Source organism: Rhinatrema bivittatum, chromosome 16, assembly GCF_901001135.1.
Source record: "Rhinatrema bivittatum chromosome 16, aRhiBiv1.1, whole genome shotgun sequence".
Taxonomy (NCBI): domain Eukaryota; kingdom Metazoa; phylum Chordata; class Amphibia; order Gymnophiona; family Rhinatrematidae; genus Rhinatrema; species Rhinatrema bivittatum.
In genome coordinates, this window is record NC_042630.1 from 23,259,720 (window position 1) to 23,287,650 (window position 27,931).

The 27,931-nt window shown below is 46.1% G+C and overlaps 1 protein-coding gene across 3 annotated transcripts in view; it reads right to left on the bottom strand.

The window, feature by feature from the left end:
* Positions 1-240: 240 nt before the first annotated feature.
* The window catches only part of LRCH4 (leucine rich repeats and calponin homology domain containing 4), a 103,130-nt gene continuing 75,439 nt past the window's right edge, over positions 241-27,931 (bottom strand). The window contains exons 17-19 of one of the 3 annotated variants that reach the window (XM_029580185.1): positions 26,221-26,358; positions 25,519-25,596; positions 241-1,713 (exon numbers count right to left, since the gene is read on the bottom strand). In XM_029580185.1, coding sequence (XP_029436045.1) covers positions 1,573-1,713; positions 25,519-25,596; positions 26,221-26,358 — 357 coding nt within the window. In that variant the 3' untranslated portion in view covers positions 241-1,572. Of the gene's footprint in view, positions 1,714-21,977; positions 24,816-25,518; positions 25,597-26,220; positions 26,359-27,931 lie in introns of those variants that run through there. The other 2 variants (XM_029580183.1, XM_029580184.1) reach the window with 2 other exon arrangements.

Below are 27,931 nucleotides of genomic sequence, written 5' to 3' on the forward strand. Positions count from 1 at the left end.
AGTGAGACAGACAGCAGTAATGGGGATAATTAGTGAAATTCCATTGCAGGGTGGGCGTGCACTGGTGACAGGAGGGAGACTCCAGTGATAGGGAGAATTAGGGATACTACATTGCAATGTGCGAGGGAATCTCCAGCATGGTGCATGAGTGTAGTGATGGCAGGACTGAAGGAGATGCCCTTAGTGTGGCTGAGGTCAGGGGTGCAATACTTTCTACAGTGGCAAGAAAAACAATTAAAATCCCATAGCAACTTTTATTAATTTCATTATGCTAAACAAAACGGATGAGACACCAAAGAACAAAGTCAGACAAAACATGGAAGGAATGGGTGGTTTTTACTGCAGATTTCCAATTTCTTCCTGTAAGCAGGACAGACGAATGCCCTGCACCAGATGGCCTGGCATCCCAGACCTGGGCCACCATTGAGTTCATAAGTACATATTTTGGTTTTCCCCAGACACCTAGATTTAGAGCAGAAGTTCCCAAACCTGTCCCAGGGACCCCCCAGGTAGTCAGGTTTTCAGGATACCCACAATAAATATGCATGAGATAAAATTTGCATGCTATGGAGGCAATGCATGCAGATTTTCTCTCATGCATATTCACAGTGGATATATGGAAAACCCAACTGCCTGGGGGTCCTCCAGGAGAGGTTTCTGCACCACAAATCAGGAGAACAGCTCTGCACGTTTCAATGTCACCAACCCTTTGGCCAGCGATTATGGTAGGTTTATCCCTTCCCCCCTAAACTGGTCCAGGCAGCGTCCACCTAGCCTCCTGCAGGAGCATGGCCAGTAATGGCCAATCAGCTTGGCTGAACCCAGACATGCCCTTGATATGTGGCCCCCACCCCCAAGTAAAGAGCCACTCAGAAACAGGGAGTGCTAGACCACCTCTAGGCTCATCCTGATTCTGACCCAACCACTGTAAGCCTGGTTTCCCCCCCATAATCCTACTGCGGACCCTCCATGTCCCTCCTAGGCTCTCTCTCTTACTCCCCAACTCCTGAGGATCTTCTGTACCCATCCCACAAAGGAGGGGGCCTCTGTGCTTTACAAACCCTTTGCTCTCCTACCTTGAGGATTCTTTGTGCTTCTCGCAGGCTCTCTTCAGTTTGAATATCCCCCACCCCCCTTTAAACAGTGCTTGTGAAGATATCACATAGGCAGAGGGAGACACTGCAGTTGGCTAAAAGGTAGGAGCTTACTGGCCCCAGCTGCAATAGAAGGGAAACATCTGCTCCCTTAAGGATTCAGTTTTATCTTTCAAGGTATGGTATGGTATACCTCCGGCCAGACAATGGGGCCTTTATTATGGAATCTGGCCCATAATCGGGATAGGGCTCATTTACTCCTGGAGATTGCCCTCTGCACTGGAAGATGGGTCTTTTTCAATCTTTTGGGAGATGAGCCTTTTCTTGCAGGTATCCGTATGTAATCTACTGGCCTCTTAGCTCAGTCCTGCACCAAGCCCCAGGACACACAACCCCCAGGGTACAGTCCCAACAAGGAGTCCTGTAACAAATGGGAAAAAAAAAGTTTCCCCTCCCATCACCCCAAGTCCTGAGATATTCAGCATTTATGGGTTCCATCCTGGGGGGCCACCATCTTCCTGGGCAGAGGCCGGCCTAGGTCCAGGAGCACTCGGACTGTCACAGCAACTCTGGTCAGGCCCTCATCTTCCAGAATATGCTGAGGCTGGCACAGCGCGTCCTGCAAGAGTGGAGAGGAGAGAGAGTCAGCACACAGGAGAGGCAGAACTAGCAGACCTTTTCTATTCTGAAGCCATGCAAAATCAAATCTTTGATAAAAGCAAGCCTCTGCCGTACCTGAGGATGAGGGATGAAAGCAGAAGATTGCAATGTGGGCTGCCACAGCCAGGTTGGCTCTCCAGCATGATAAATGGCTAACCTGCTTTTTAATTAAGGATTAGGATCCCTCCCCCACCGCACATGAAGCCAAGTATAGCACCACCCCTTACACAGAGCAGCAGCTTAAATTACTCCTAGGTTTTTTGACAGTCATCCTTAAGCAGGCTGGGATGTGTAGTCCTGCTTTTCCCTTGCAGGGAAACTGTAAACCCCATAAGCACATTGAGAAGAGAGGCACATGCTATCCATAAGGTTATTGCCCTACCTTCAGCAAGTTGCTTTTATTTTCCAGCAGCAGGTACAGGCAAGGCAGCACAGCTGAAGAAAACCAGGCTGTGTTTTTCCCTATTGTCACCAGTGGAGACTGGCAAGTACTGCATTTCCCTGTTTGCACTTGGCAGAACCTCCTTTCTGCACCCCTAACAGACACAGCTTTGACTTGCTCAGCAGGTTGGTTATGTAGAGCCCAAGACAAGCCTGGACAGGAGCTGGGAGGTGCAGGAACAAAGCACGCACAATTTAAGCCATGTCTTTTTGCTTTTGGCTGCACCTCTGCTGTGGGATCCGTGAAGCCAGGAGCAGTTTTGATATGGACTGGAGCAATCTGCAAGGCAATTTACCATCTTTGGCATGGGTAAAGGTACCTGCAGGTATTCAGAGTGCATATAGTTTGTGCTGGTGGGCAGGTAGAGGAGTATGAAATTTTGTGTTCATGGGCTATTTTTCTTCCCTGCCCTAAACATGCCTCCTTTCCAAACTGAAAATATCTTTCCAAAACGTTGAAGAAATAAAAGGTGTATAAACTGGTAGGTCAAATGCACTCAGCAGATCTGGGAAGGATTTGAATACATCCTTTATCCAAATTTGTCCAAGATACCATAAGCCTTTTTTGCTCCCACGCTCCAGGGGAGAAAACCAATCCACAGTTTAGTCCCAAACAAGTAAGTGTGTTGTGGCAGATCTTAATTGTGAGAAGCCATAGGATAGCCTCTATGAATCCTAGAAAGCACCAAAGAGTTAGAAAGGACGAAAAAGAATGGAGGTGAGACTAGACCCTTGACCCTGCACCATGACCACAAAGAGACACTGTCATGAAAGTATCCCCGGATCCCCAAGAGCCTGGCCGCCAAATAGGAAAACATAGCTGGGAGGTCTAGCCTGCCCCAAGCCTATTGGCTGCTGAAAAGTTTAAATGCAAGGAACTCTTCCCCCCACCTTTAAAGGGAACTAATAGCCCCTCCGAGATATGTAAAAGCTTTCTGAGGGATCTCCTAACAAGATAAACTGCCCAACAAAGATTAAGGAAGAGGGGTCCATTCTTCCAGAGTAGCAGAATAGTTGATCTGAAAAAGATCTGCAATGGCAGCAGACAGATGTATCCCTAAATATTTAAAATGGGTGCATGCAAGAGAAGACCAGAACAAAGCACCCTGGGAGTCTTGTTCTCTTGCCTATATTCAGAACCACTGATTTGGAGTAATTAGGCAGCTATCCCGAGATACAGTTGTACTGATGGAGCAAGGACAGTAAAGAAGGAGCAGGTAAGATCATCATCCGCATAAAAAGAGCAATTTTGGCAGAAACCCTTACGGAATTGAAAGCCCCTGTATACGAGGGTCGCCCCTGATCTTCCAGGCCAGAGGTTCCAGTGCTAGATCAAAAAAGTGGAGACAGGGGACAAGCTTGGCTGGTCCCTCTAGCAATCATGAACAGGTCTGACGGCCAGAGGCTAACCCTAATCCTTGCCTCTGGATTACAGTACAGAGCCTTAATCCGGCTCAGAAAGACAGACTTAATTCACTTGATGCAACACAGCAAACATATATAACCAAGAAATCCGTTCCATTTCCAGGCCTGCCTTCCGCTCTGGAACTGGCATGTCTCTTCACCTTCACGTATTTCGCCTACATGGACTGCTGAAGCAGTTCAGTTCACCATGCGATAGTGGTGCTCTCTCTGCAAAATGTTTGGTATCACACTCGACTACACAAAAGCAACCATCTGCAAGGCAATAGGTAAGCTGAGCATACCAACTGTACCCTTAAAACTTCCTCCACTCTTCTGTCAATGAGCGTCAAGACAACTAGGCTGCCCTCTTGCCTTGGGCTGAACTTTACCATATCAACACCTCCACGAGCTCCTCCCCTTTCCAACTGGCTTATGGAAAATAACCATTGCCTACTTTGCCACTGCTTGTGTCAGTTCCTTCTCTGGCAGCTCATTTTTCAGCCCAGGAATTGCATGAATTATGGGCATGGACTAATCAATTGAATGAGAAAGCCTCCACCTGGACAGAGAGAATGGAAGATACCCAGCTCCCTGATTCAAGATAGGGAAGGTGGTCTGGCTAAGTATGCACTACTTAAGTCTATGACTTCCTTCAATGTGCTTGGCATCACGCTTCATTGGGCCTTTTTCCGTGCTGTGTCAACTGGGTCAGTTAAGGCTACCACCCATGTTAAAGATCCATAACATGTTTCATGTGCCCTTGATCATACCAGTAGTGCCCTCCTCTTGGCCCTCCACAGTGCCAGCTGAACGCCAGGAGTTAATTGCAGTCAGAGATAATATATATGAAGTTCAAGAGATCCTGGACTCCTGCAGAAGGGACAGATGAGTAGAATTCTTAATCTCATAGAAGAACTATGGCTCAGAAGAAAATTCAATGGGCCAACATGTGCGTCCACACACCGGTTTTAAAATTCTCCTTTAAGTGTATACTGCTGGTTCAGAATGAGTTTTATTTTTTCTCCCTTTAGTTACCTGTGTGCATGGGGTTTGTGTTGTGAATCATATAATTAATTTTTGGCTGTTAAATTGCAACACAGATGTTTTTGAATCTTAACTGTTGCATACATTCAAGAATATAAATTCTCAGATAATAGCCAGCCAGCAAACATTAAAAAAAAAAAAGTTTTTTAAAATGATGAGCACTGTTGAGAGCGCTATTCTGGCACATATTTAATTAATTGAATTTTGTTCAGGCTAAAGAGTTCCCATAAGAGAAGTAAGAAAATAAAGTTTAACGCACTGTCCTATTTATTCTTATACTAAACTAAATGTACAACTAATATGAGTTAATGAATGAATACAATAGATGATGTGTTGTGTATGTGTGGACATGTCCACCATCGATTGTAAGAACCTCTGTGGATAGGGAAATTTCTACAGTACCTGAATGCACTCTGTAAGTGTCAATAAGCAGAATGTAAATCAAATAAATGGAAGAGTGAATTTGTACAGAACTATAGATGTATATGTGAATATAGTGCATAACTTGTAATTTCAACTAACGTCATATCAACATCACAGAATTTGGACGTTTCTTGATTTTGATACGCATTTTCTCTCTGAAACACCTGAAGTGTGGAAAATAAAATCCCTATACCTTGCTGCATTGGGATTCTCTGCATGTTTTACACACAAACATGTCTAAATATCTTATAATTTAATAAATGTTAATTTATTATGACTTAGTTCCTCTTGTATACATCATTCACTGGAAGTATACAAGTTGATGTTTTAACCTGACAGAACATGTAATTAAAAAGTACTTTTTTTCCCCATAAAGGTTAAAAGGGGTTGCATCATTTATCACCATGAATACCACAGCTATTAAATTACAATTCCTAACATTCACTTTCATGCAACATTAATTTATTGCCTCTTTTTCCTTTTACCCTGCAAGGAGGTAGTGTGGGTTTGGTTTGGTTTTTTTTTTTGGGGGGGGGGGGGGTGAGGGAAAGTTTGTACTTTTTTCTCAGTTAGCATATGCAATTCTGATTGTCTTTAAATTTTCTATTTATGGAACTTCCATAGTTATGAGTGATCGTGTATCCTTTCTTATCCATGATTTTGGTATTATGTATTCATCTCACTTTGTTACTATTTATTTATTTATGAACTTTTCTATACCGATGCTCATGAAAAGACATATCGCACTGGTTTACATATAACTCAAGGTTGAAAATACAAACAGGGTGATTTAAACAGGATTTGCAACTTGAAAACTGAGAGGGTAGTCAAGAAATTAACGGTGGGGGAAATAGAGGCAAAGAGACTATGTACAGAAGAACATCGAGCGAAAAGAGTTTACAACTTTAATTAGGAAGTGAAAGATGTAATATAAAGTCTGGGGTTAGCTTCCCTTCTTCAGGGAAACACTTGCCTAAAGAGCCACGTCTTAAGCTTTTTTTTAACATCCAGTAACCACTAGTAATCTTAGTGGTTATTGTGCCCCAATATTACTTGTGACGTTATGTTTGATTATTGTACATTCGTCATATGGTTATTAACCCCATGATTATGAGCATCAATAGGTCTCTGCTGCAGCATTCTGCACAGGTTATCTGGAGGTTTGGCAACCCTCTCACCCAAAGTATTGATCCGGAGGCCCTGCATTCGTCTGTCGTTTTTCATTTCAAATTTAATGCATTAGGCATTCAGTCTTTGCTACACACACACACTTTACCATCCACAGAGTTCTGGAAATCGTAGCATGTGGCAATCGTTCTATTAAAGAGGGTCTCAGAAAGCTCGTCAATCATTCTGGAACAGATTGGCCAAGACAACTTCCTGTCATCAATTCATTCATTGGCTCAGGCATCTTGAGGGGGGGGGGGGTGTCCCCCATACCAATGATATAATGGGCCCAGATATATCTTTGTGGGTTAACTCTTTCTTTCAGGACTACAGTACAGATCATACTCTTTAACAAATACTTATCTTGCAGCATAAGCCATTACGCTGAGACAGTTGGTTTCTACTCCTGCACTGTTGCCTATGCTATTTGGCTTTAGCATTTCTTTGCTAGAATAGATTTGGATGCATCCTTCTTTACATTGCCCCCTGAATCATCTTCAGGAAGAGAACCATTTTCTGACTACAACTCTCCACCGACCATCGATTGTTACTCCAATTGGCCATGGATACTGAGGAACTTGGGAGACATTTTTAGGAAATAGTTTCTTTCCAGTGCTGGCTTTCCAAAGAAATGTTTCCACTCACAGCTGGCCATCATGTCGACTCACATCGGCCTTGCTGTCCTCATACTTTGGTTGCTTGTCTGGGTTAAACAACTTATTTATTTAAAAGGACTTGTTACCTGCACTCTCCAAAGTTTGGGATGGGTTACAAATAAAACATTCATAATAAAATAATCACAATAAGAAACAGAACATGTAAAAACAAAAACAAAGAAAAACAAGCTTTCATGCAGGGCTGGGCCTGTAAAGAGCCTATGTTTTATGGAGGCTGGACTAGGAGAAAAATTATGGCCTGTTAAGATCTTTGTATGCTTGATTAAATTAAAAAAAAAGCCTTGAAAATTTAAGAAGTCTTTTGCATCGGATATGGATGTTATGTGGAGTGATATGGCATTCCATATTATGGGGCCAACAATGGAAAAGGCACGCTCATGAGTCATTGAGAATCTGGCTTGTTTAGGCGGGGGTATATTGAGCAGGAATTGATTTTGTGATCTAAGAGTTCCTGAGGGAACATAGACATGAAGGATTGCACGCAACCAACGACTGTATTAGGTTCTGTATTATGAATAGTATTTTATATATTATCCTCCATTGTATAGGCAGCCCGTGGTGGGAGTGTGGATGAAAGGAAGCCTCTGAATCTGCTGACAGGGCCCAAGGAGCCTGGGGCGAAAGTTGGAAACCAGATTGCATAAAGTGCGGAGTAGAATCCATCATTGGACGGTTATGCATCAAACACACTGGGCCTCTAGGTGTGGAGCGCATCAGTGCATGGGAGTGCATTGGGTGTGCCAGTACACTATGGCGGTGTGTTGTGCTTCAGATGCATCAGAATTCCATGCATTGATGCACATGAGGAGGGCACAGAAACTCCCCGCATAGAGTTTCTTGTGCTTCTTTGATGCATGCAGCAGCTCTTCCGAATGGCGTTGCTTTGACTTTGATGCATGCTGGGCAGTTCCACTCGACCACAAGGCTTCAGAATACGCTGATGGGGAAGTTTTCAGAGTTCCATCCCACCCCACCTGGCAGAGTTATGTAATCTGTGCTCCAGGCTGACTTGCTACAGGCTCCAGCCAGACTGACATAGCTGTTTTTATTTTGGCCGCGCTGTAGCACTGTGACTGCAGGGACATAATACAGCAGGGCTGGCATTTGCTAGAGCATGAGTTGGGCCCATCAGTGATGGACATAATCTGGCCCCAAATACAGCTCTTAAAGCCACTAACTATGCCTTTCTTCTTCCCATGACATGAGAGGGTCGAAGGGGTGGGGTTCCAGAAGAATCTAAAGTCATCTGTGGATTTTTTTTTTTTAAGTTGCACTGAAAAGTGCTGCTTGTGGATGCTGCTGAGGCAGTGAGGCAACAAAAATGATACACAATTATTTTCCTAAAGAAGTTATGAGGAAAAAATTAGAGATTGAGTACATGTTCATGCTTTAGCTCAGGGAAAAAACCCCAAAAAACTTAGGCAGCTCACTCATGTGGGACCTTCTGTACATGCTCAGCTGATCTCAAAGCTCTACTAGCTTGGAAATACAAGTCCATTCGATGCCACTGGATGTCACCCACACCTAATGGCTAATTCAGCCTGCTTATCAATGGAAAAGGGTGACATAATCATGCCTGTTGGTCACCCCCAGCAGATAGAGACAAACTCATTCATGTGGTCTGAAGCAATAGGATGAAAAGGAAGATGCTCAAACTGAGCTATGAGAAAGACGACTTGCACTGTTGTATGACATTACACAAAAAAACACACAAAAACCCCCCACAAATAAATTACCTCTCTTATGTGGCTGTAATGTTATGCTTGTTCAAGAAGCAGTGCATGCACATTAATCTCATGAATATTCATTGCAGATTTCCTAAAAGGAGAAATAACGACCCACCTGATAATTTCCTTTCCTCCAAGGAAGGCAGGCCAATCCACACAAGTGGGTTATGCACCTCTACCAGCAGACTGAGTCAGAGTAAAGTTGACTTGCTGATGTGACAGACATATAGCCCTGCCCTGACATGAGTCCGCCACTATTCCCTGGAAAAGCCAAAACTGTGGACAAACTGATTAACAGTCAACCACTCATGATTCCAACCAACTGGGAACACTGAGCTCAGTTAAAATAATTAACATGCACCAAATGTAAGAACTGTTATGCCACTTACCAGTCAAACGCATTAACAGAAACAACACTCTGTCGCCCGACCTAAGGGACAAATTAAAAACAAGCAGGCAGGTCAGGGCGGGTTGTGGTTGGACTGCCTTCCTTAGAGGAAAGGAAGTTCAGGTAAGTAGTAATTTCTCCTTCCTCTGAACTCAGGCAGGCCAATCCACACAAGTGGAATATACCAAAACTGTTCCCGAAAGGTGTGGGAGGCTGTCCTTGTTCCCGTCAACACCGCATGTGTGAAGGCCGCATCTTCCTGGGCCTGTACGTCTAAGCGGTAATGGTTGGAAAAAGTGTGCAAGGACTACCATGTCGCTGCTTGACAGGAGACAACAACCGAAGCTCTGCCCATGATACCGCCTGAGCCCTAGTGGCATGTGCCCTAACCTGTTTAGGAAATGGGACATTCACACAAGCAGTTATCACGACTTCTTCAACCCAATGGGCAACAGTTGCCCATATCGCCAATTCACCCTGTTTTCCTCCACCATGGAGAATAGACAATTAGACTTCCTGAAAGACGTGGTAATCTTCAAGAACTGCACCAGGGGCTGCCGCATATCCAAGGCATGTAACAGATGATAATCACACTCATCTCTATCCCTGTCCAGCGAAGGCAGGGAAATAGTGTGATTCAACAAACTCCAAAACCACTTTCAGAAAAAAGAAGGTACTGTGCGAAACTGCACCACCTCCAAAACCATTTGTAGGAATGGCACATGGGAAGAAAGCTTGCAGCTCAGAAACCCATCATACTGAACAGATTGCCAGGACAAAAACAGTTTTCAAGATGAGCAGTCGCAAAGAGACTAAGCAGTGGCTGAAAAGTGGAACCTGCCAAAAAACAAGACCAGATTAAGGACTCAGAGGCACCGGTAGCCGTAAGATAGGATGTAGATGCTTAGATTCCTTCAAAAACCTGGACACATCAGGATGGGAAGACAATGCTCCCCCATTGACTCACCTATAACAAGCGAGAGCTGCTATCTGCACCTTCAGAGTGATAAGAGCCAAGCCTTTAAAGCAAGCCCTCCTATTAAAATTCCAATATCAGAGTAATCTCAGCTTTGAAAGGATGAGAACATCACTCCTCACACCAACTCTCCAAACAAAACACTCTCCAAAAGCTAGAGATGTTGAAAATTTCCTGGCCTGGAACAAAGTGGAAAACACTGCTGAACAACCATGTTTCAGAGCAACTGAGCCCTCTCGAGGGCCAAATCGTAAAACAAAACTGACCCAGATTGTCGAGCAGAATGGGGCCCTGATGCAATAGATCCATCCTGAGAGGCAGAGAAGTGTCCATCAGAAGTCTCCAAAGATTGGTATGCCACGGCCTCCAGGGCCAAGCCGGAGCTACCAAAAGTACAGCTGTGGTCTGACTCGCAATCTTTCAAATGATGCTATCATCAGCCATGGCAGGAAATCAAACAACATCCTGGTCCGCTGCCAGACTGGAACAAGCGCATCTATCCCCAGCTCTCAGATCCCTTATGCAACTGAAGAACCGTGGCACCTTTGCACTGCTGAAGGTTATAAGCAAATCCAGATATAGGTGACCCCAGCATGCCACTATGAGTTGAAAGGATTCATCTGCCAATTCCCACTCTGGGTCCAAGTCTTGCCTTCTGAGGCAGTCAGCCCTTACATTGTTCTTCCTGGCAATATGGGAAGTGGATATATGTCCCGAAGATGTCATTCTGCCCATTCCATGAGTGCATTTATTTCACTGATACCTGTCTGCTTCTGATTCCACTTTGATAATGGATGTAGGCCACCATCACTGCATTGTCCAAAATTATCTTCACCACTTGAGCTTCTAGATGCTTGGCGAATTGCAGACATGCCAGACGAACTGCATACGCTTCCAACTGATTAATGGCCTGCTGCAGCTCCTTGGCATTCCATCAGCCTTGCGCCATCAACTCCTGACAGTGAGCCCCCCAAACCAGAAGGTTCATATCTGTTGTATGCACTAAACAGTCTTGTGTCTCCAAGGCAATCCTCTTCTTGAAATGATTTGCTTGTAGCCACCACTGCAACTGGACCTGCATCGTGTACTCCTGTGATTGCAAATTCCACCGGTAAAGCAACATGTGCTAAAGCAGCCGCATGTGCACCCTTATCCAGGAAACATCTAATGTGGCTGCCATTGACCCCAGGACTTGTAGATAAGACATTGCTGTCAGGCGAACAATTCTCCTCAGGTTCTGAATCTTAGAAATTAACTTCTGAACGTGACTCTCTGCCAGGAACACTCTGCCCTGCTCCGTATTGAATCGCATGCCAAGATATTCTAGCATTTGAGCCGGCTCTTGTCAAGTTCACCACCCAGCCTAGTTCCTGAAGCAAGAAGATCACTGTGTGAGTAGCCAATCAACTCTTCTACACTTTTGGCCCAAATCAACAGTCGTCCAGATACAGATGGACTAGAATGCCCTCCTTGACCAGAGCTGCTGCTACTGCCACCATGACCTTGGAGAAGGTCCTAGGCACAGTAGCTAGCCTGAAGAGTAGAGCCTGAAATTAATGACAATGACCCAGAATGGCAAAGCAGAGGAAACGATGATCAAGGTGATGTAGATTTGCCTCTGTCAGGTCAAGAGACATGAGAAATTTCCATCTGCACCACCATTAGGATGGAACGCAGGGTTTCCATCTGGAAATGAGTCACACACAAGTGTCGATTGACCTCGAGATCCAGGATGGGCCGAAAAGACCCCTCCTCTTTCTTGGGAAGGACAAAATTAATGGAATAGCACCCCATATTTTCCTGCGGTCTGGGAACAGGAGTTACAGACTTCAAATACAACAACCTCCTCAACATCATCTCCACTGCCACTCTTCTGTAGAGTTGCATGGACAGATCATAAAGACCTCTAGAGGAATTAGGGAAAATTCCAAAGCATAGCCATTCTTCACCACATCCAGTACTCACTGGTCCATTAGGCCCAACTCTGATAAGAGACATGTCGAACTCTGATAAGACACCCACCTATCTCCTGAACCAGGTGAGCACTCACACCTTCATTGTAAAGATTGATGTGCTCTGGTCCCGGAGCCTGCATCTTTACAAGACGTTTTAGGCTGAAAGGACTGAGATCAGCCATAGGGATGAGACCTTTGAGTAGATGCTCCTCCAAGGATGAAAGACTGGAATCCCTGGAGCGGCACTTCTCTCCAAAAGGCCACGATGCCACCTTCTTTTCCTCTGGTAACTGAGAAAGCAAATGTTGCTTACCTGATGTAACAGGTGTTCTCACAGGACAGCAGGATGTTAGTCCTCACAAATGGGTGACATCGAGGATGGAGCCCTGTACGGAAAACTTTTCTGTCAAAGTTTCAACAAGCTTTGACTGACACTGGCACACTGGGTGCACTGAGCATGCCCAGCCTGCAATTATCCCTGTGAGCCACAGGTGTCTCCCTCAGTCTCGTCTTATAGCTAAAAAGCGCAAGCGAAACTAAAATAAAAGTATACAGACCCAACTCCGCGGGGTGGCGGGTGGGTTTCGTGAGGACTAACATCCTGCTGTCCTGTGAGAACACCTGTTACATCAGGTAAGCAACATTTGCTTTCTCACAGGACAAGCAGGATGGTAGTCCTCACAAATGGGTGAGTACCGAGCTGAGGATGCCCGGGAATGCACCAGATACACCGCAGATGCGCAAAGGCGTAACGACTGAGGTGGAAATGGGAACGGAGGGCATCCGCAACACCATAATGGGTTCGTGGAAGGATGTTGGGTAGTGAATTGAAAAAAGTAAGAGTAGGCGGACTGGCCAAACATGGAGCATGCCGGCTAGTCAAATGTAAGCAATAATAGGCTGCGAAGGTATGGAGAGGACTCCAGGCTGCAACCTGATAAAAAAGTACAAGCAGCAGTAACCAAAGGGAAGCTGTTAAGGCTAAGACGGACACAACAGTATGTGGATACCCACAGTGTTGTAGTGAAATGTCTGCTTGTTGGTAGGAAAGGAAATATAGACCACTTAATCAGAAGGATTAGGTCTGTGTGGCCACTGGAAGTAGCAGCTTGACCCTTGCATGAAGGAAAGAGTCAAGTGGAATTCACATGGAATGCAGTGCAATGTAGATAGAATGTAAGCGCAGCATTACTGTCCAGGAATGTGGAAAACCCAGTCTCTCCCTAGGGCGAGAGAGAGAGGTTAGGAAAAATTAATAGAGTATTTCCTGAGGAAAGGAGATACAACATCTACCTGAAAAGGATAGAAAGTTGAATGCGTAGAACTACTCAGTGGCAGAGGAACGGAGTCAGGTGAGTATGGAAAGAGTGCATAACTCACGGACCCTGCTGGCAGGAATGACATTAAGAGGGAAAGAAGTTCCCTTGCCAAACTGTGGAAGAGAGGAATGGAAAGGCTCAAACGTAGAATGTATGAGACTTATAAGGAGAATATATATGTTCATTCCGTGATTAGAGAAATAGAGGCGGCTTGATCAGTGGATAATCCATGGTAAGCCGACTCAGAGAGGATTACCGAAAACGGGAACCCAACTCCCAAAACGATACACCTCCTAAGAGAAAGGTGTATCTATGTGGAGGATGTCTGGAGAACAGAATCCGAGGGAGTAAGAAAAAATGGTGGAAAAGTAAAAGGGGTAATACCTCTTTTTTTTTTTTTTTTTTTTTTTTTTTTAGCGTCAGGAGGTAAAGCCTGCCATATTAAACGGCAAGATTTATGTTTAGAAGGTTTTGTGACGCTACCAGAACCTAAGAACATCAGTAAGTCTATGATTTGGGACTGACTGGTGAGAGAATAAAAGGTTACTGATATGATGGATTGAGAAGTATGGGAAAGCATACTGATCTCAGTCAGGGAGTGGGGAAAAGAATACTGAACCCCATCCCAGTTCAACATTAGAAGAATGCTGGCTACGAGAGGCAGCAGAAGAGATATATTGAAGAGGCCTTTGATGGAAGAAAAGGCATCTAAGGGAACGCATAGGAAACATGTGCAGGGAGCAGAACCTGTGCATCGTATGGAATGATGCAGACGCCGAGGAAAGTTTAGTTAAACTCAGCGTTAAAAGATTTGCCCTGTACACATGTAATTGAGACCATTCGAGAGGATAGAACCTACGTGGAGAAGGTCTGATAGAGCGTTCATTAAATCTCTTAGATATGTGGCCCAAGGACGCATGAAGTGAACAAGGGCCAAGGGTAGAGCTGCACAGCTGTCTAGCAGAGCAGCTAAGAGGTAATGCGTGCTTATGAGTTGGAAAGCACATTGTCCCTATGCTGTCTGTCTGTATGCACAAAGAATTGTTGCAAAAGCAGTATTGGAAGGCATAAGGGCATAACTCATGGGTGCAACGTCCAGGAAGTTTATGAGAAACTATGCTGGAGTGCAATAGATGCATAATGGGTTGACAGCTTTCAGGAGAAACTTTATAACCCTAAGGAATTGCGAGCATGAGTCGAAGGAGACTAGGTCCTAGTTCGAACTGGGATAAGAATCAGGGACGAAAGCAATGAAACCACTTAGGTCCATTGAGTATAGAATGTCACTGAATATAACCCATAGCAGTTTTGAATTATGAGAAAAATGCATAGTGGGAAGAAACCCCATAGCCCAACCATGAAAAGTTGAAAGGCTGAGGTTATGGAAAATATGCGCAGGGACATATAACAATGTATCAGAATGTCTGTGCGCATGCTGGACAAGAGGGTCTTAAGACTGTGGTGTCCAGAAGTGTTACAGAAGGGATTTATGGCAGTGACAGTAATCCCAGTTAGTAAATGTATAGTGAGTCCTGAAAAAAGTGAGAGCTCCTTGCATGTACTGAAAGTGGTTAGCAGTAGTCTATGCAAGGAAAGTGAATGATGTTACACTCCGCAGAGAAAACAGCATTCACCAACAGTGATGCAAGAGACAGTTCACTTACCGAAGCTGGTGCCAGCGGCAGAGCTTGGGGTTGTAATGTTGACTCACCATAAAGCACATAGAAACATTAAAATAATGTACTTACTGCAGTATGGAGTGATGGTAACCAAAGATACCATTGTACCTGTGACGTCTAAAGAAAGTTGGATTTTCTTAGGTCCAGGATGTGCGGAGAGTAACTATTTTCTGTTAAAAGAAAGAATAGTGCAATTAAAACTCCCCAACCCCCCTCCCTTCTCCCCTCTGCACTTCGTAGCGCCTGGGGGAGTGTACCGGGACTTTGGTACAAGGTGGGGTGGCCGCTCTGATATCTGACCAGATGGGAGACCAGGAGGTGTCCCAATGGAGGATATCATGTAGGCTCCTGCAGGTGTGTGAGCGGTAAGTGGTACCCGCATTTCTGTATGCTGTACAAGGAGACACTGAGACCTGTGGCCAGGCCTCAAGGTGGACTTGTACATGGGGCAATGGTTGCTGAATCTCATGTTTAGCAGATCAGCCAATGCAGCTGGACCTTGGTTGGGAGGGAACCAAGAGTCAGAGCATTGGTCGGCACAGGGACTTGTTACTGACAAGAGAAGAAGCCCTGCTGCAATCCCAAGAAGATAGAGGGGTTCTCCTGATATTGTGGCTAACATAGCTAACATAGCGATATGTGACACTAATACAGTTCTAAAAGGCACATGACCCAGAACTTTTCGAACCACGGTCCGAATGGGAGAACACAACTTTATGGGAATGCCGCCGAAGCGGGTACTTACCATCCGACGTGGATCGCCGCAAGACGAGCCGGTGAAGATTGTTGACTCAGACGGTCTCCGGAGTCCTCGAGGGTAAGGCCGGGGACGTAAACGTCCATCTCGCTCTGAAACCCGGTATGGTGGCACAGGTACAGAGGAGACAGGCCAGGCGTGAGTGGCGTTTAGACTGCTAAGTGTAACAGATGGCCATAGTCCCACACCACTTGACGGTGGGGCACGCCAGGAACAGAGGAGCCCTAACGGAACTCATGTTCCCTTCCCTCGTCCCAGCGGCTCGATGTGTCGTGACGCCAATGCAGAAGCTGTCGGACCTGGATCCGGAAGTTCTGGATCACCAAGGACTGCCAAAACTGTAGGAACAGTGCTGATGGCAGTGGTGATGTCGCTCTGCCCGAGCGTTGTCCAGCCTGGAGAAGGATGGCACCGATGTGCTGGATGGCGTCAGCGGCGGACGATCACGATGTCGGCGATGATGGGTGCCACGGTGCTCGGCCCGGTCTTTCCCCAGCGCCGAGATGGAAGCCCTCGTCGTCCTGGAAGGCGATCGATGACGAACTGTCAGCACGCCTGCTCTGCTCCTGACACAATGGAGTGTCTTAAGCTAATATGGGGCTTAAAAAAGAACCCAAAGCGTGGAGCAATGTGAGGAGGCGAGGGTATTATGTGGCGGTGCTATGTCGGTATTGACGATATTGAAGGCAACCTAAGGGGCTTCGAGGATATCATCAAAATGGGTATGAAAAATAGTCGATGACTGGCCAGGAGAATGATGACAGTGACGGGCACTGACAGCAGTGGCATAGGTATCTTTGAAACGATGTGGAATCGAATAATCGAAAAACATTGCCGTTATTGAAAAAGATACCGGCATCGACTGAGTCGAAGTCGAATCAATAGGGCGTCAAGGACACCGAAGGAAAACGGAGGTGTCGAGGGCATCGATGCATGGAGGCGGGCATTTATGCCGTTTGTGGCATGGCCACGGGCATCAACTATAGGGCCACAGACGTTGACGGTATCGATTTGGACAGACTCAGATTTCCAAGTGTACATGGCATCGGTGCCCCAGACACGTGTGTCGGTGGCATCGATATGGACACGTATGGAATCGATGGCATGGATCTCCCAGTCGATGAATTCCATCCCGGCATCAACGCCAGTCCTGGAATCGGCATGGGCATCGATGCCAGCCATAAGGCTGGCATTGGCATCAACGCCCATCCACGGAATCGAGCCGGCATGGATACCCACCGATGGGACCCACCTGGGCATCGAATTTCACCGATGGGAGCAGCCTGGCATCGACTGCCCTCAATGGATGCATTCTAACATAGATGCCCATGGATGAAACACCTGGGCATCGGTGTCCATCGATGCAAAAGGACCTGGCACCGATGCCATCGACGGACAGCCATCCGGCACTAATGCCATCGGACAAGCCATCCGGCACCGATGTCCACCGATGGGGACCATCCGGCACCGATGTCCACCGATGGGGACCATCCGGCATCGATGCCCACCGACGAATCGATGTGGCACCGATGCCCACCGATGGAAAAGGGCTGGACATCGGTGGGGAGGATGGGGCATCGATGGCATCCCCAAAAGGGGGGGTGGCATCGATGAAGTGACCCTGGGATCGTTAAAAAGTGTCTCGGGCAGCGGTGGCGGCGACCCGAGTATGCATGGCAGTGACTAACAGCGTGTGCGTCAATGGCATGCATCCGGGTAGGGACGGCACCGAGGAAGCCCAAGGAAAAAAACAGTGCGTAGGAGGAAAAAGCCTGGTAGCACTGAAAAGCAAAAAACATGGATAAAGGCATCAGGGCACCATGGGGGGAGGGGCGCTGATGACATATAAAAGCCCAGGGCGGTTTAGGAGGGTCCCGGTGTAGCGATAGGGTATCGACTGCGTGAGGGTACCAGGGAACGAAGGACTTGAAGCTACAGAGGTCCTAAAGTTAAGGAAAAAATCCCTACCCCACTAGCATAAGCAAGCAGAGTGTCACAGAGATACTCGCAAGCTGTTTAAAGCTAACTGAAAAATGGGGGAAGGGAAGGCTTCAGTCAGTTAACAGCCTTAAGATAGTGACAGAAACCGACCGAAAAATAAGAATTAGTACTCACCGAGCGTCGTAAAAACGTACGCGGAGGGAGACCTGTGCAGGGAAAAGTGTTTTTTGAAGTGAAAAGTTAAGTGTTTCCATGAGGTAATTAGTTAAAAAATCCTCACAGAGCTCCAACCGCTATGCTTACTGCAGAGCGGAAAAAAGAAGACTGAGGGAGACACCTGTGGCTCACAGGGATAATTGCAGGCTGGGCATGCTCAGTGCACCCAGTGTGCCAGTGTCAGTCAAAGCTTGTTGAAACTTTGACAGAAAAGTTTTCCGTACAGGGCTCCATCCTCGATGTCACCCATTTGTGAGGACTACCATCCTGCTTGTCCTGTGAGAAACCTTGGATTCCCCCCCCCCGTTATTCGCCATTTTCTCCAACTCGCTGCCAAAAGGGAACCCTTAATGGGTAACCTTGTAAGACTGGACTTGGAAATAGTGTCTGCCGACCAATTTCGCAGCCACAACTGGCACCTAGCCACTCTCATGGTAACCACCCCTCTAGCAGCAGTATGCACCAAGTCACAGCCCGAATCAGCTACAAATGTGGCCCCCGGCTCCATCACCGATCTGCCATTGGGCCCCATTCCTTGTGTCTCCTTAGAGAGATGCAAACCAGCCTGAGCCACTAGGCAGCAGCAAGAAGCAATCTGCAAATTAATTGCCATGGCCTCAAAGGCCTGTGTAGGGATAGCATCAATCAATCCTCCTATTCTGAGCATCTAGAGCTGCATCTCCTTCCACAGAAATGATAGTTCGCTTGGTAACAGCACATACCAAGGCATCCTTTGTGAATCACAACTGATTCCTTGCCTTCGGATCCAAGGGGTACAAACCTGCTAAAGTGCATCCCCCTTTAAAATTTGCCTCTGGGGTGTTCCATTCAAGGTTACTCAATTCTTGAACTGGATCCAGGAGGGGAAAGAAACATGATGCCTTGTGTAAGGTGACAAAGATGGGATCCTTCTTCTGCAAGCCCACCATATCACCTTCGTTTCCACCTAGCATCTTCAGGGTCTCAGTCAATCTCGGCAACTCATCTTGGTGAAAAAAAAAAAAAAAACCAGAGCAAAAGTCCAATGCGGTTCTACATCAGGTGGATTCTCCCTCTTCCAAAATGGCAGAAACCCAAGTCCCCATCAGGGTCATCCAACATATCAGGATCCACAGCCCCCTGATCACCACCAGGGCCACCCTCCCTGTGGCACTTGCCCGAAGTGGCTGACAAGTGGGAGCCCTGAGCATGTGAACCCTTCTTAGTAGGTTGTTTCGTCCTTGCTGGGCACCCCTGCAGAAAAGTCTGCATGGAAAAATTCCACCCTGGAAAAGCAGGTTGAATCCAAACTGGGGCCCATAAGCCCAAACCTGACACTCTCCGACCTGTCAGAAATGTCTCATCAGGAACAAGGGGGGGGGGGGGGGGGGGGGGAGGAGACATCTGCCATGTTGCCTTCCGCCCCACTCCCTTCCAGAAGGTAGGGCCCAACATAGACAGCGGCCAAATCACCTTGATCAAACTGACACAGATGTAGAGAAAGTGAAGACTGGATTGTCCTTATATAGCAAGCCTAATAGATAGCTAGGCGCTTAGACTGTTTTGTTCCCAGCGCCATAGTCTTTCGGGAGTCCAATTGCAAATACATGACCAAGAGAGGCCGCAGTCTTACATGCACAAGCACTCCATGCATATTTACATTCCCAAAACTAGGCCGCGGTCATACACACACACACGCACAAGTACACGTACATGCTTACATCAATATACCGCAGCAGTGAGAAGGCATGCACATGCCTGCGCGTCAGAAAAATTGCTGCCGTCTACCACGTGGCTATTTCACCAAGCCAGAGAAGCTGGGTGTAGCCAAAGGCTGCTCAACCTGCCAAGCCAGAGCTGCCTCTGGCTCTACACTACCTCCCCAGAGAAGTGAGAGGGAAGAGGGGATAAGACACTGAGGGAAGACCACTCAGTACGGTTTTTTGTTTTGTTTTGGGTTTTTTTAACCTCAGCTCAGTCATCCCTGGCTGAGAGCACAATCAGGTCATCAGCTAAGGGAGGAGAGGGCACTCCCTCGTCAATTTTTTTTTTTTTTTTAAGTCTATGACAACCAGGCTTCCAGACTTAAAATTCTCAGTTGTCACCTCAGGAGCTCAAGCAGTGCTACAAAATCTATCTTCTCTTCTAACTTCTTTATCTAGTTTTTATTCTTTTTTTTGCAAGCAAGCCCCAGTAGGGAGATGCATGTCCACTATCTACTGGAGACGGAGAATACAGGTGGGCTGAGATCAGGGCAGGGCTATATGTATGTGACATAGAGTCAGTTTTACTCCATCTCCATCTGCTGGCAGAGGTGCATAACCCCACTTGTGTGGAGAAGAAATGGTCTGTTTATCCAAAGGACCAAGTTGAAACTGTTAGGGTGCAAGGGTGAGACGTCTGCTGACCTTGGCCTACCACTGAAAATCTTAGTTCCTTGACTGGATCCCTGTTAGGGTTGCTGGCACTTTAGCAGCTGACAGACCTCATTTATGTGTGTGTGGATTGGGGGGGGGGGAGAGACACAAGATGTTTGGGCCTGGCAGTATCCTCCTACTCCTTTGGGCTGCCAGCTCAATCAGAACCAGGACTGGAATAAAGCACTAAGCGCCTTCATGTCCACTTCCTCAGGAATCTTTCTTCTAGTTTATATCCCTCCCCAACTTACTTTAGTCCAGTCATTGCAGGTACAGCCGGGGGGGGGGGGGGGGGGGGAAAGGCACCAGGGCTCCTTCCAGAATGTTGCAATCTGGTCAACAGGTGTCCTCGCTGCACGATAACGCTCTCACTCCCTACCTTCATAGCATCTCAGCCAACTTGGGAAGCAGAAGATCTGACCCAGGAATCAAACCCAAATCCTCTGCCACTGAACCAGTCCAATAGATCTCATTTAATGTGAAAAATGTAGCACCTTTACAAACCACTATGCGGGTTCTTTTTTGGTTGCCAAGGACCTAGCATACAACATTCAGGATGTGTTTTTTTTTTACCCAAGCCAATATGCTCAAGGACCAGAACAGTTGCTGTCTAATAAGGCCAACTAGCTGTAAGCCAACACTGTTCCTGGAAGGACCCCGCCTAACCTGTGGGCACCACTCCTCATTGCAGTAGCTAGAAGCTGATGCAGATTGTGAGTTGAAAGTCACAGTGCAGCTGTCAATGGAAAAGGTGCTTGTAAAAATGTACTGTATTTGATGTATTTTATTTAACTCTAACCTAGTACACACTCAGGCCGATGCAATAAAGTGCGCTCAGCCTAGCACACAGGTTAACCCTCGGATGGACATTTGGATGCGCTAGACTAACACCTGATGCAATAAGGGGATTAGCGCATCCAAAACATGCAAACGTGTAGCTAACAATGCTAATCACATATAAACAGCATGTAGATGAGGCTATTAGCTATTGCCCCAGATGCAAAAAAAAAAAAGAAAAATCACTGTTTGTTTTTTTTTTTTTTTTTTTTTTTTTTTTTTTTTTTAACACAGCTAATTTAACGCCAGCCCCAAAACTGGGGTAAAATCTTGCCACGTCAAGAACTCAACTAAAAAACAAAAAGATACTGCTTTTCTGTGGTTCCTCCTACTTAGTATCGTCGCAATACAACGATCTCTTTGCAATGACTAAAAATTTAAAAAATTTAAGGCTTTTCAGTGCTAGGACGCACAATTTATCGCTAGCGCGTTCTTTTTAGTGTGGCAGTTCATTAGAATATCGCATCGCGCGCAGAGAGGTGGATATGCGCACATTGAAGACGCGGGTGCCTGAACTGGAAGCTTGTTTTTACGTGCGTGATATTGCATTGGCCCCTACGCACTGGGACTAACCTTAGACATAACTGAAGTTTGATTTTGACATGAATCCCAGGGTTAGTTTTTCTTCATTATCTTTAATGCTTCTGCCAAGGTATTGTGGGGGTCAGTGGTTCCTGAACTACTGCAGGGAATACAGCAGAAAGGAGCAACCTGATGCAGAGGAGGGTCTCACAGAGCCATCTTTTCACAGGGTCAAGAGCAAATAGGAAACCGGCATCAGTCTGCTCACACATGTGCGCGGGATGGGGGTGGGGGGGCATCAAAATGGAAGTTGCGCCTTTTAAGATCTAGTCAGTCAGACAAAGCAGCACAGAAACACACAAATACAAAAGACTTTTTCTTATGTGCCTTCATTTCTACACAGGATTACAACATTTCACAAGAGTAAGGCCACAGACTCAAGGATCTTAAATACACAGCAAAGAACCAAGGAATAACAGATGGGAAAGAAATTTACAAAACAAGTCATGTGACCTAGATAGTACCTGAGTACAAGGCAATATTTACATCTGTACACTTTTTAATCAGATCTCTCATTTCAAATATATATATATATTTATATAAATATATGTATAAAATATATTATTTAATAAGGCTAAGGCAGCAAAAAACATTTAATGCACAGAAAGTCCAGGTCAGCAGGAGTTATACAGCCAGTCCTGGTTTGCTACCTCTCATCCCAGTATATCACAACAATGGCAAAGACGCTAGGATGGTTAGAGGAAATACAGGACTGGGCTCTAGCCTCAGACTGCCATGGAAGTAAGGCCAGTGTCAGCTTGTAAAGTCCTTTCTTCACATTAGTGCTCTCCAGCCAAATGGAGGGCAAGCAGGACCACCTTCAGTGATAAATAAAAAACAGACTGCATCCTTTCTGATGCTTTCTGTGTCTATGTCAGTTCACATGTCAGTAAAAGAAAATTCCTCCCCTTCTGTCTCAACTGTGCTGGGAAGATGACATGACCAGAGCATGCCCTCTGGCGACTGTGCTGGACTCTGACACATCTGGCACCAATCGATGGTGGGGGAGGCTTTGAGACTGGAGGTTTTAGAATTTAGAAAGGAAATGATGCATACTTTTGTATCTCAGGGCACTTTATAAGTGCACGTTCAAGATTTCCAAGACACGACGTAGGTGTGAGCCTTGATATATAGGCACCCACTAAAGCTTGTAACTATGTCACAACAAATCTGGTTTCTATACCCAGTGTCACCGTGCCCACATGAACTCCATGGAAATACCATGGGACTAACCGATACTGCTATTGGCAACTCTTGTACAGAGAAGCCAAGCTGATTGCTGGGCAGGCTCGGGGGCTTGCACACAGTGTAGAGAATCCATTTTTCCCGGCAGTTTAAAACCCTAGTGCCATTCGTACGCCAACCCCCAGAAATTATGCATCTAAGTGATGGGACTGGATGATGGGTGGCAGGTTATTCCAGTGTACCTGCATGGCTCATCACTAAATCCTTCCCCTCGCGTAGTCCAGCAATGGGACTGTGTGCACAGTTATTCCAGTATATTACAAACTCATTGCTCGATTCTGGCCAGTTTGAGCTAAGCAGACCACAAATTGCAGGAAGCACTGAACACTTCACACAGATATAAAAACAGCTGTTTTATCCCAAGCCCTTAACTAAAACTTGCTACTGAGTGATGTTTTCATATTTTATTTAATTTTTACTCTATAGTGACTAACTAATGCTTGGTGTGTGGTACTCAGTTGACCGAAGTGTAGCAATCTAGGGAGAGGATTCACTGAGCAGTGAACACAAAGCAAAACATACAAAAAAACCGGCAAGGCAGCATACTACAGCATGTCAGACACTTAATTACAAATAAAGCTTGTGGGACAGTAACATCAAGCACTGGGCTTATTGCACCCTTTCAGTCTTTAAAGGATTCTCACTATTATAAATACCTGAGTGACCATTACAAGAGTTGTCGCCCATGGGAGGAAGATGGATGCATCCTGGAATCAGTCGGACACCACTGAACATCTGAAGAGGTTGAAACCCAGTAGCTTAATTAAGTTGCCTGGTAGTGTCAAATCATGTCGGGGTAAGCCTTCCAAGTGTTCCTATTTGCATTTTTTCACTCTGCGATTATATAGGGGTGGTAAATGGGTGCTAATACACCAACATAACCCACAGTGTGTGTACACATTAGCTCTGATTGATGCATAGTGACCACAGGACCTCACACAAACCCATCTTACTCCCTGTGCCCCATAACATTTGGAACTGCTTCTGGAGTGAGGTGCAGGCGAGTCCAACAACAAATGAAAATGACCCAGGCTTGGATGCTGAAAGGAAAATGGACATACTCTAGCGGCATCTGCTCTGTCCCACAAGTGGACAGCTTTAGTGTGCTCTGTTCAGCTCAGGTGCACTCACTACCCTTGTCTCCCCTGCTTACTACAATTATTCCATGGCCACAGCCCATACCACCTTCGCGTGGGCCGTGGCAGAAGGGACTGTTTCTTCAGGACATATGCAGATAACAGAAAAAAAAAACCAAAACCAAAAACAGGATTACTCAAGCTGGCTGTTTGGCATTTAGATGGCAAACCTGTCTACGGTTTCAGAGAAATGAATGAATTTTCATATATCTTGTGAAAGCCAGGAGGCTAGGAGTATTGTGCATCCTACAACTCTTAAATATCCAAAAAGGGCTGTGGACAAGTGGCACAATATAGATGCCACCATTTGGAGTTTTATTTATACATTAGCAGTTCATTTCTCCCAAAGGGCAGGCCCCACAAGTAAGAAAAACAAAAAAAAGTATGTGTGCATAGCATGGGAGCTGCTCACTGGGCTACCAGGTAGAAGCGATATGCTGGAAAGAGTTGTGACCCCTGCTGGAAGTCCCTGGAAAGTGCGTGCACCCCTCCCCTACCTAGGAAGCTTGGTACAAGCCTGTTGCCCCCTGGGCAGCTAGAAGACAGCCAGCTTGCAGTAGGCCACATAGAGCAGCAGCATGACGAGCACATAGAAGGCACTGAAGCCAGCACAGTGGAAAGCCAAGGAGGGCCGGGGTGCAGGGGCTGGGCCACCTCCTCCTCCCCCGGCTCGCAGCAGGGCCCGCACAGTTCTTTCTACGCTGCAGACACCACCTTGCAGGATGTCAGAGGGCAAACAGAGGTCGACCTGCTTGCAAGGTCAGCAAAACAAAAAAAATAAAGGAGAGAAAACACAAAGTCAGAGATGTGATACAGGAAAAGCCACATATTTTACACAGAATACACCTGCAGTACAAGTAAAAGCATTAGACTGCAGAGAAGCTTTAAACTTCAAAGTCAGTCTAAACACCTGGCTTTTTAAACAAGCTTTTTATAAGCAGAACGAAGAGAACAAATGAGCACATAAGTAAGCACCAAGCAATCAGTTGTTGTTTTTTTTAATTTCTCTCTCCTATCACATATTAGAGTATTAAATTTATATAGGAACCGTAAAGAAGTTTTTTTCAACATATAAGCAAATTCAACACACAGCTTTTTTTTTTATATTAAAAGCATGTTACCCTTCTCTAATGGCACACCTATAATGTGTTATCTATACCATTGAACTTTTAACCCTATTTGTGCCTTTTTGTAAACCGCTGGGATGGTGAATTCACTTAACGACGGTACAGAAAAGATTTTAAATAAATACAAATAAATTAAATCCCAAATAAGAACGCTTCCACTCAGGGCCGCTGGATGTGCGCGCCACGGTGCCTCCGGAGACACCTATGGCTAATCAAAGGTAGCCAAAGCAAGTTCTGTGCAGGGCAAAGAACAGGGTGGGCAGATATCACCGCATCCCCCCCCCCCCCCCCCAAGGGCAGCAGGAGGCGCGAGCATGGCACACCTACCTCGGACACACCCATCTTCCGGCAGGCCTCCAGGAAGTTCTCCACGTTCTTCCTGCTTTTGATTATATTCAGCTTGGGCTGTCAGGAAGGAGGGCAAACAATCATGAAGTGGGAAGAAGATTGCTCTGTTTCTTTTCCAGCCGAAATGTGGATCTTGACGCTGAGCGTGGGGGGGGGGGGGGGGGGGAAGGTACACCCCCCCCCCTCCCCCCCAATCAGGGCAACACAAGAAGATTTTGATCATCATGCAGAGCAAGTGATTTCTCAGGAAAGACCCTGTCTCCTGCTCTCTGGGCCACCGAGTGAGCCCCCCCCCCCCCCCGAAGCAATGGGATGCAATTAGAATAGCAAAAAGCCATCCACTGCCTGCTGTCGCTCCTATTTCTCTCTTTAAAATGTATAAACCGCTTATCAGCATTTCTAGGTGGTTTACATAAAAACATTCATAATATCTAGTCAGATAATACACATTAAAACAAGCAAACAAGTACAAAACAGTAAAGACGCCAGCATCTTCAGTATTCTAAAACTGCAATACGCGTTCCCAGCCTCATTTACAAAGATTAAAAGCTTGCTGAAACAAAGCCCAGCTGAGAAGTGGCATAACTGTCCTCCTCCTCACCCCCCATCAGAATATCCACCCCTCCCAATCCCAGCATGCTCGAGGGCTTCTCGCTACTGAATTCCATGCGACGCACTCACCACTGCCGGCGAAGGCACGTGAATGAAGGCAATGCAGCGTGGGCGGAGATGGTTGGCCAGCTGACACAGCACTGCGCCGTTGGCAAGGGCTTCCCCGAGGTCATCTGCCAGAGTGATGTTCAGTCGTGACTCAATGTTCTGCCCAAGAAGAAGAAGAGGGTGAGTGTGAGGGGCTGGTTTTATATTTACCCTCAGTGGCATCCAAGAGGCTGTTGGCTCTCTTCGTGTTTGTTCGATTTGTCTTTAAGAAGAAACAGGGAGGACTTGGGGTCTAGCACAGCCCAGCCTTAATGCACTTGAGCCTGTTGGAAGTATAGTGACTGTAGAGTGTGATTTGCTAGAGAGACTTGCTTGGGTTGGGTTTTTTTTGTTTTGTTTTTTTAAACGGGGTCTAGAGCTTCTATGGAGATACCAGACCCAACCCGCTAGCTCACTTAACTTTTTTTTGATGAATGATAGGGTAACACCACATTGAGAGTTATCAAAAAGGGGCGTGTTTATGGAACTTATCGCACTATGCGGTAACTTACTACCTTTGCAAAGCGGTATCGCATGGCACGGTAAAGTGAGCGTGCCATGCGGTAATCCCTATTTTTCACATCCTGCACTAAGGGGAGAGAGAGTGCGCGAGAGCGAATGCGAGACTATCTACAAGGCCCTCGCAGTGGTGGTTTAGGGTTCAGGGGCCAGTTTCGCATGTAGAGTGAGACATAGGAACAGCAAAGTACACCTTGGTGAAGATTTGGCGCTTAAGTTATTGGAGATGGTGCAGAACCCTCCAATGCCCAGGTCTTTTTAGAGGACATTATGGATGATTCTGCTTATCAAATGGGCTATCTTGTGAAACTGATGAAAGCACTGAGGGGCAAGTTCTCAGTGATTCCACAGAGTCCTGGTGATGGCCCCTTGGTATCTCTCGCAGACCCTATTATAAGTTGCATCCCTTGGTGCCAATATCAAGAGACCCTGAAAAACTCCCCTTAGATCAAGTGGAGGGTTCCCCTAAGGCACAGCAAGCCTTAGATGCAGGGCATCGCTCAGTGGCAGAATTACCTCAGCAACCCCAGAAATGGTCCTCTGAGACATTCTACCCCCAAAAGGAGTGGCTAGGGTGTTGTATGGCACACCCAGGCTATCAGCATGCCAAGCTTTGAAATCCCCATAACACACATGCACCGCTTGGGGAAAAAAGCACAGGGCATGCACCTCCTTACAACAGTTCCCAGTGCGCATACTGCCTCTGCCACACAAGAGGTGTACATTCTCTGGCCACAAGGCGACTTGTTAGCCATTAGGAACCATTTGAGTTTCGTTGAGTCATGTGAGTCATTCAGGTCTAAAGAGCCCATAGACTGAAAAGAATCAAACTGTTATTACAAATTTCTTCTATCAAGGATTTCCGTTTATGTTATGAGAGCCTGTGGCCACTGCTGTGGAGAAAGTAAGGGAAGAGGGTGTGGGAAATTTTTCCTCTCTGCCAAATTTGACTCAGTATAATTTGGCTCCTTATGGTTCACACTAACCATCATATTTATAAAGAAATTGGCCATTAAAATTAGGACTGCCTTGTGTACAGGGACAGCTCACAGCCGGCTCCCATTTCCTGCTCTGGCTTCCTATGTTGCAAATACCCAGAAGTCAGCTGTGTTTATAGAGACCCCACTGAGAAAAAAAATCATCTGGGCACTTTTTTGATTTTATTTAACAGACT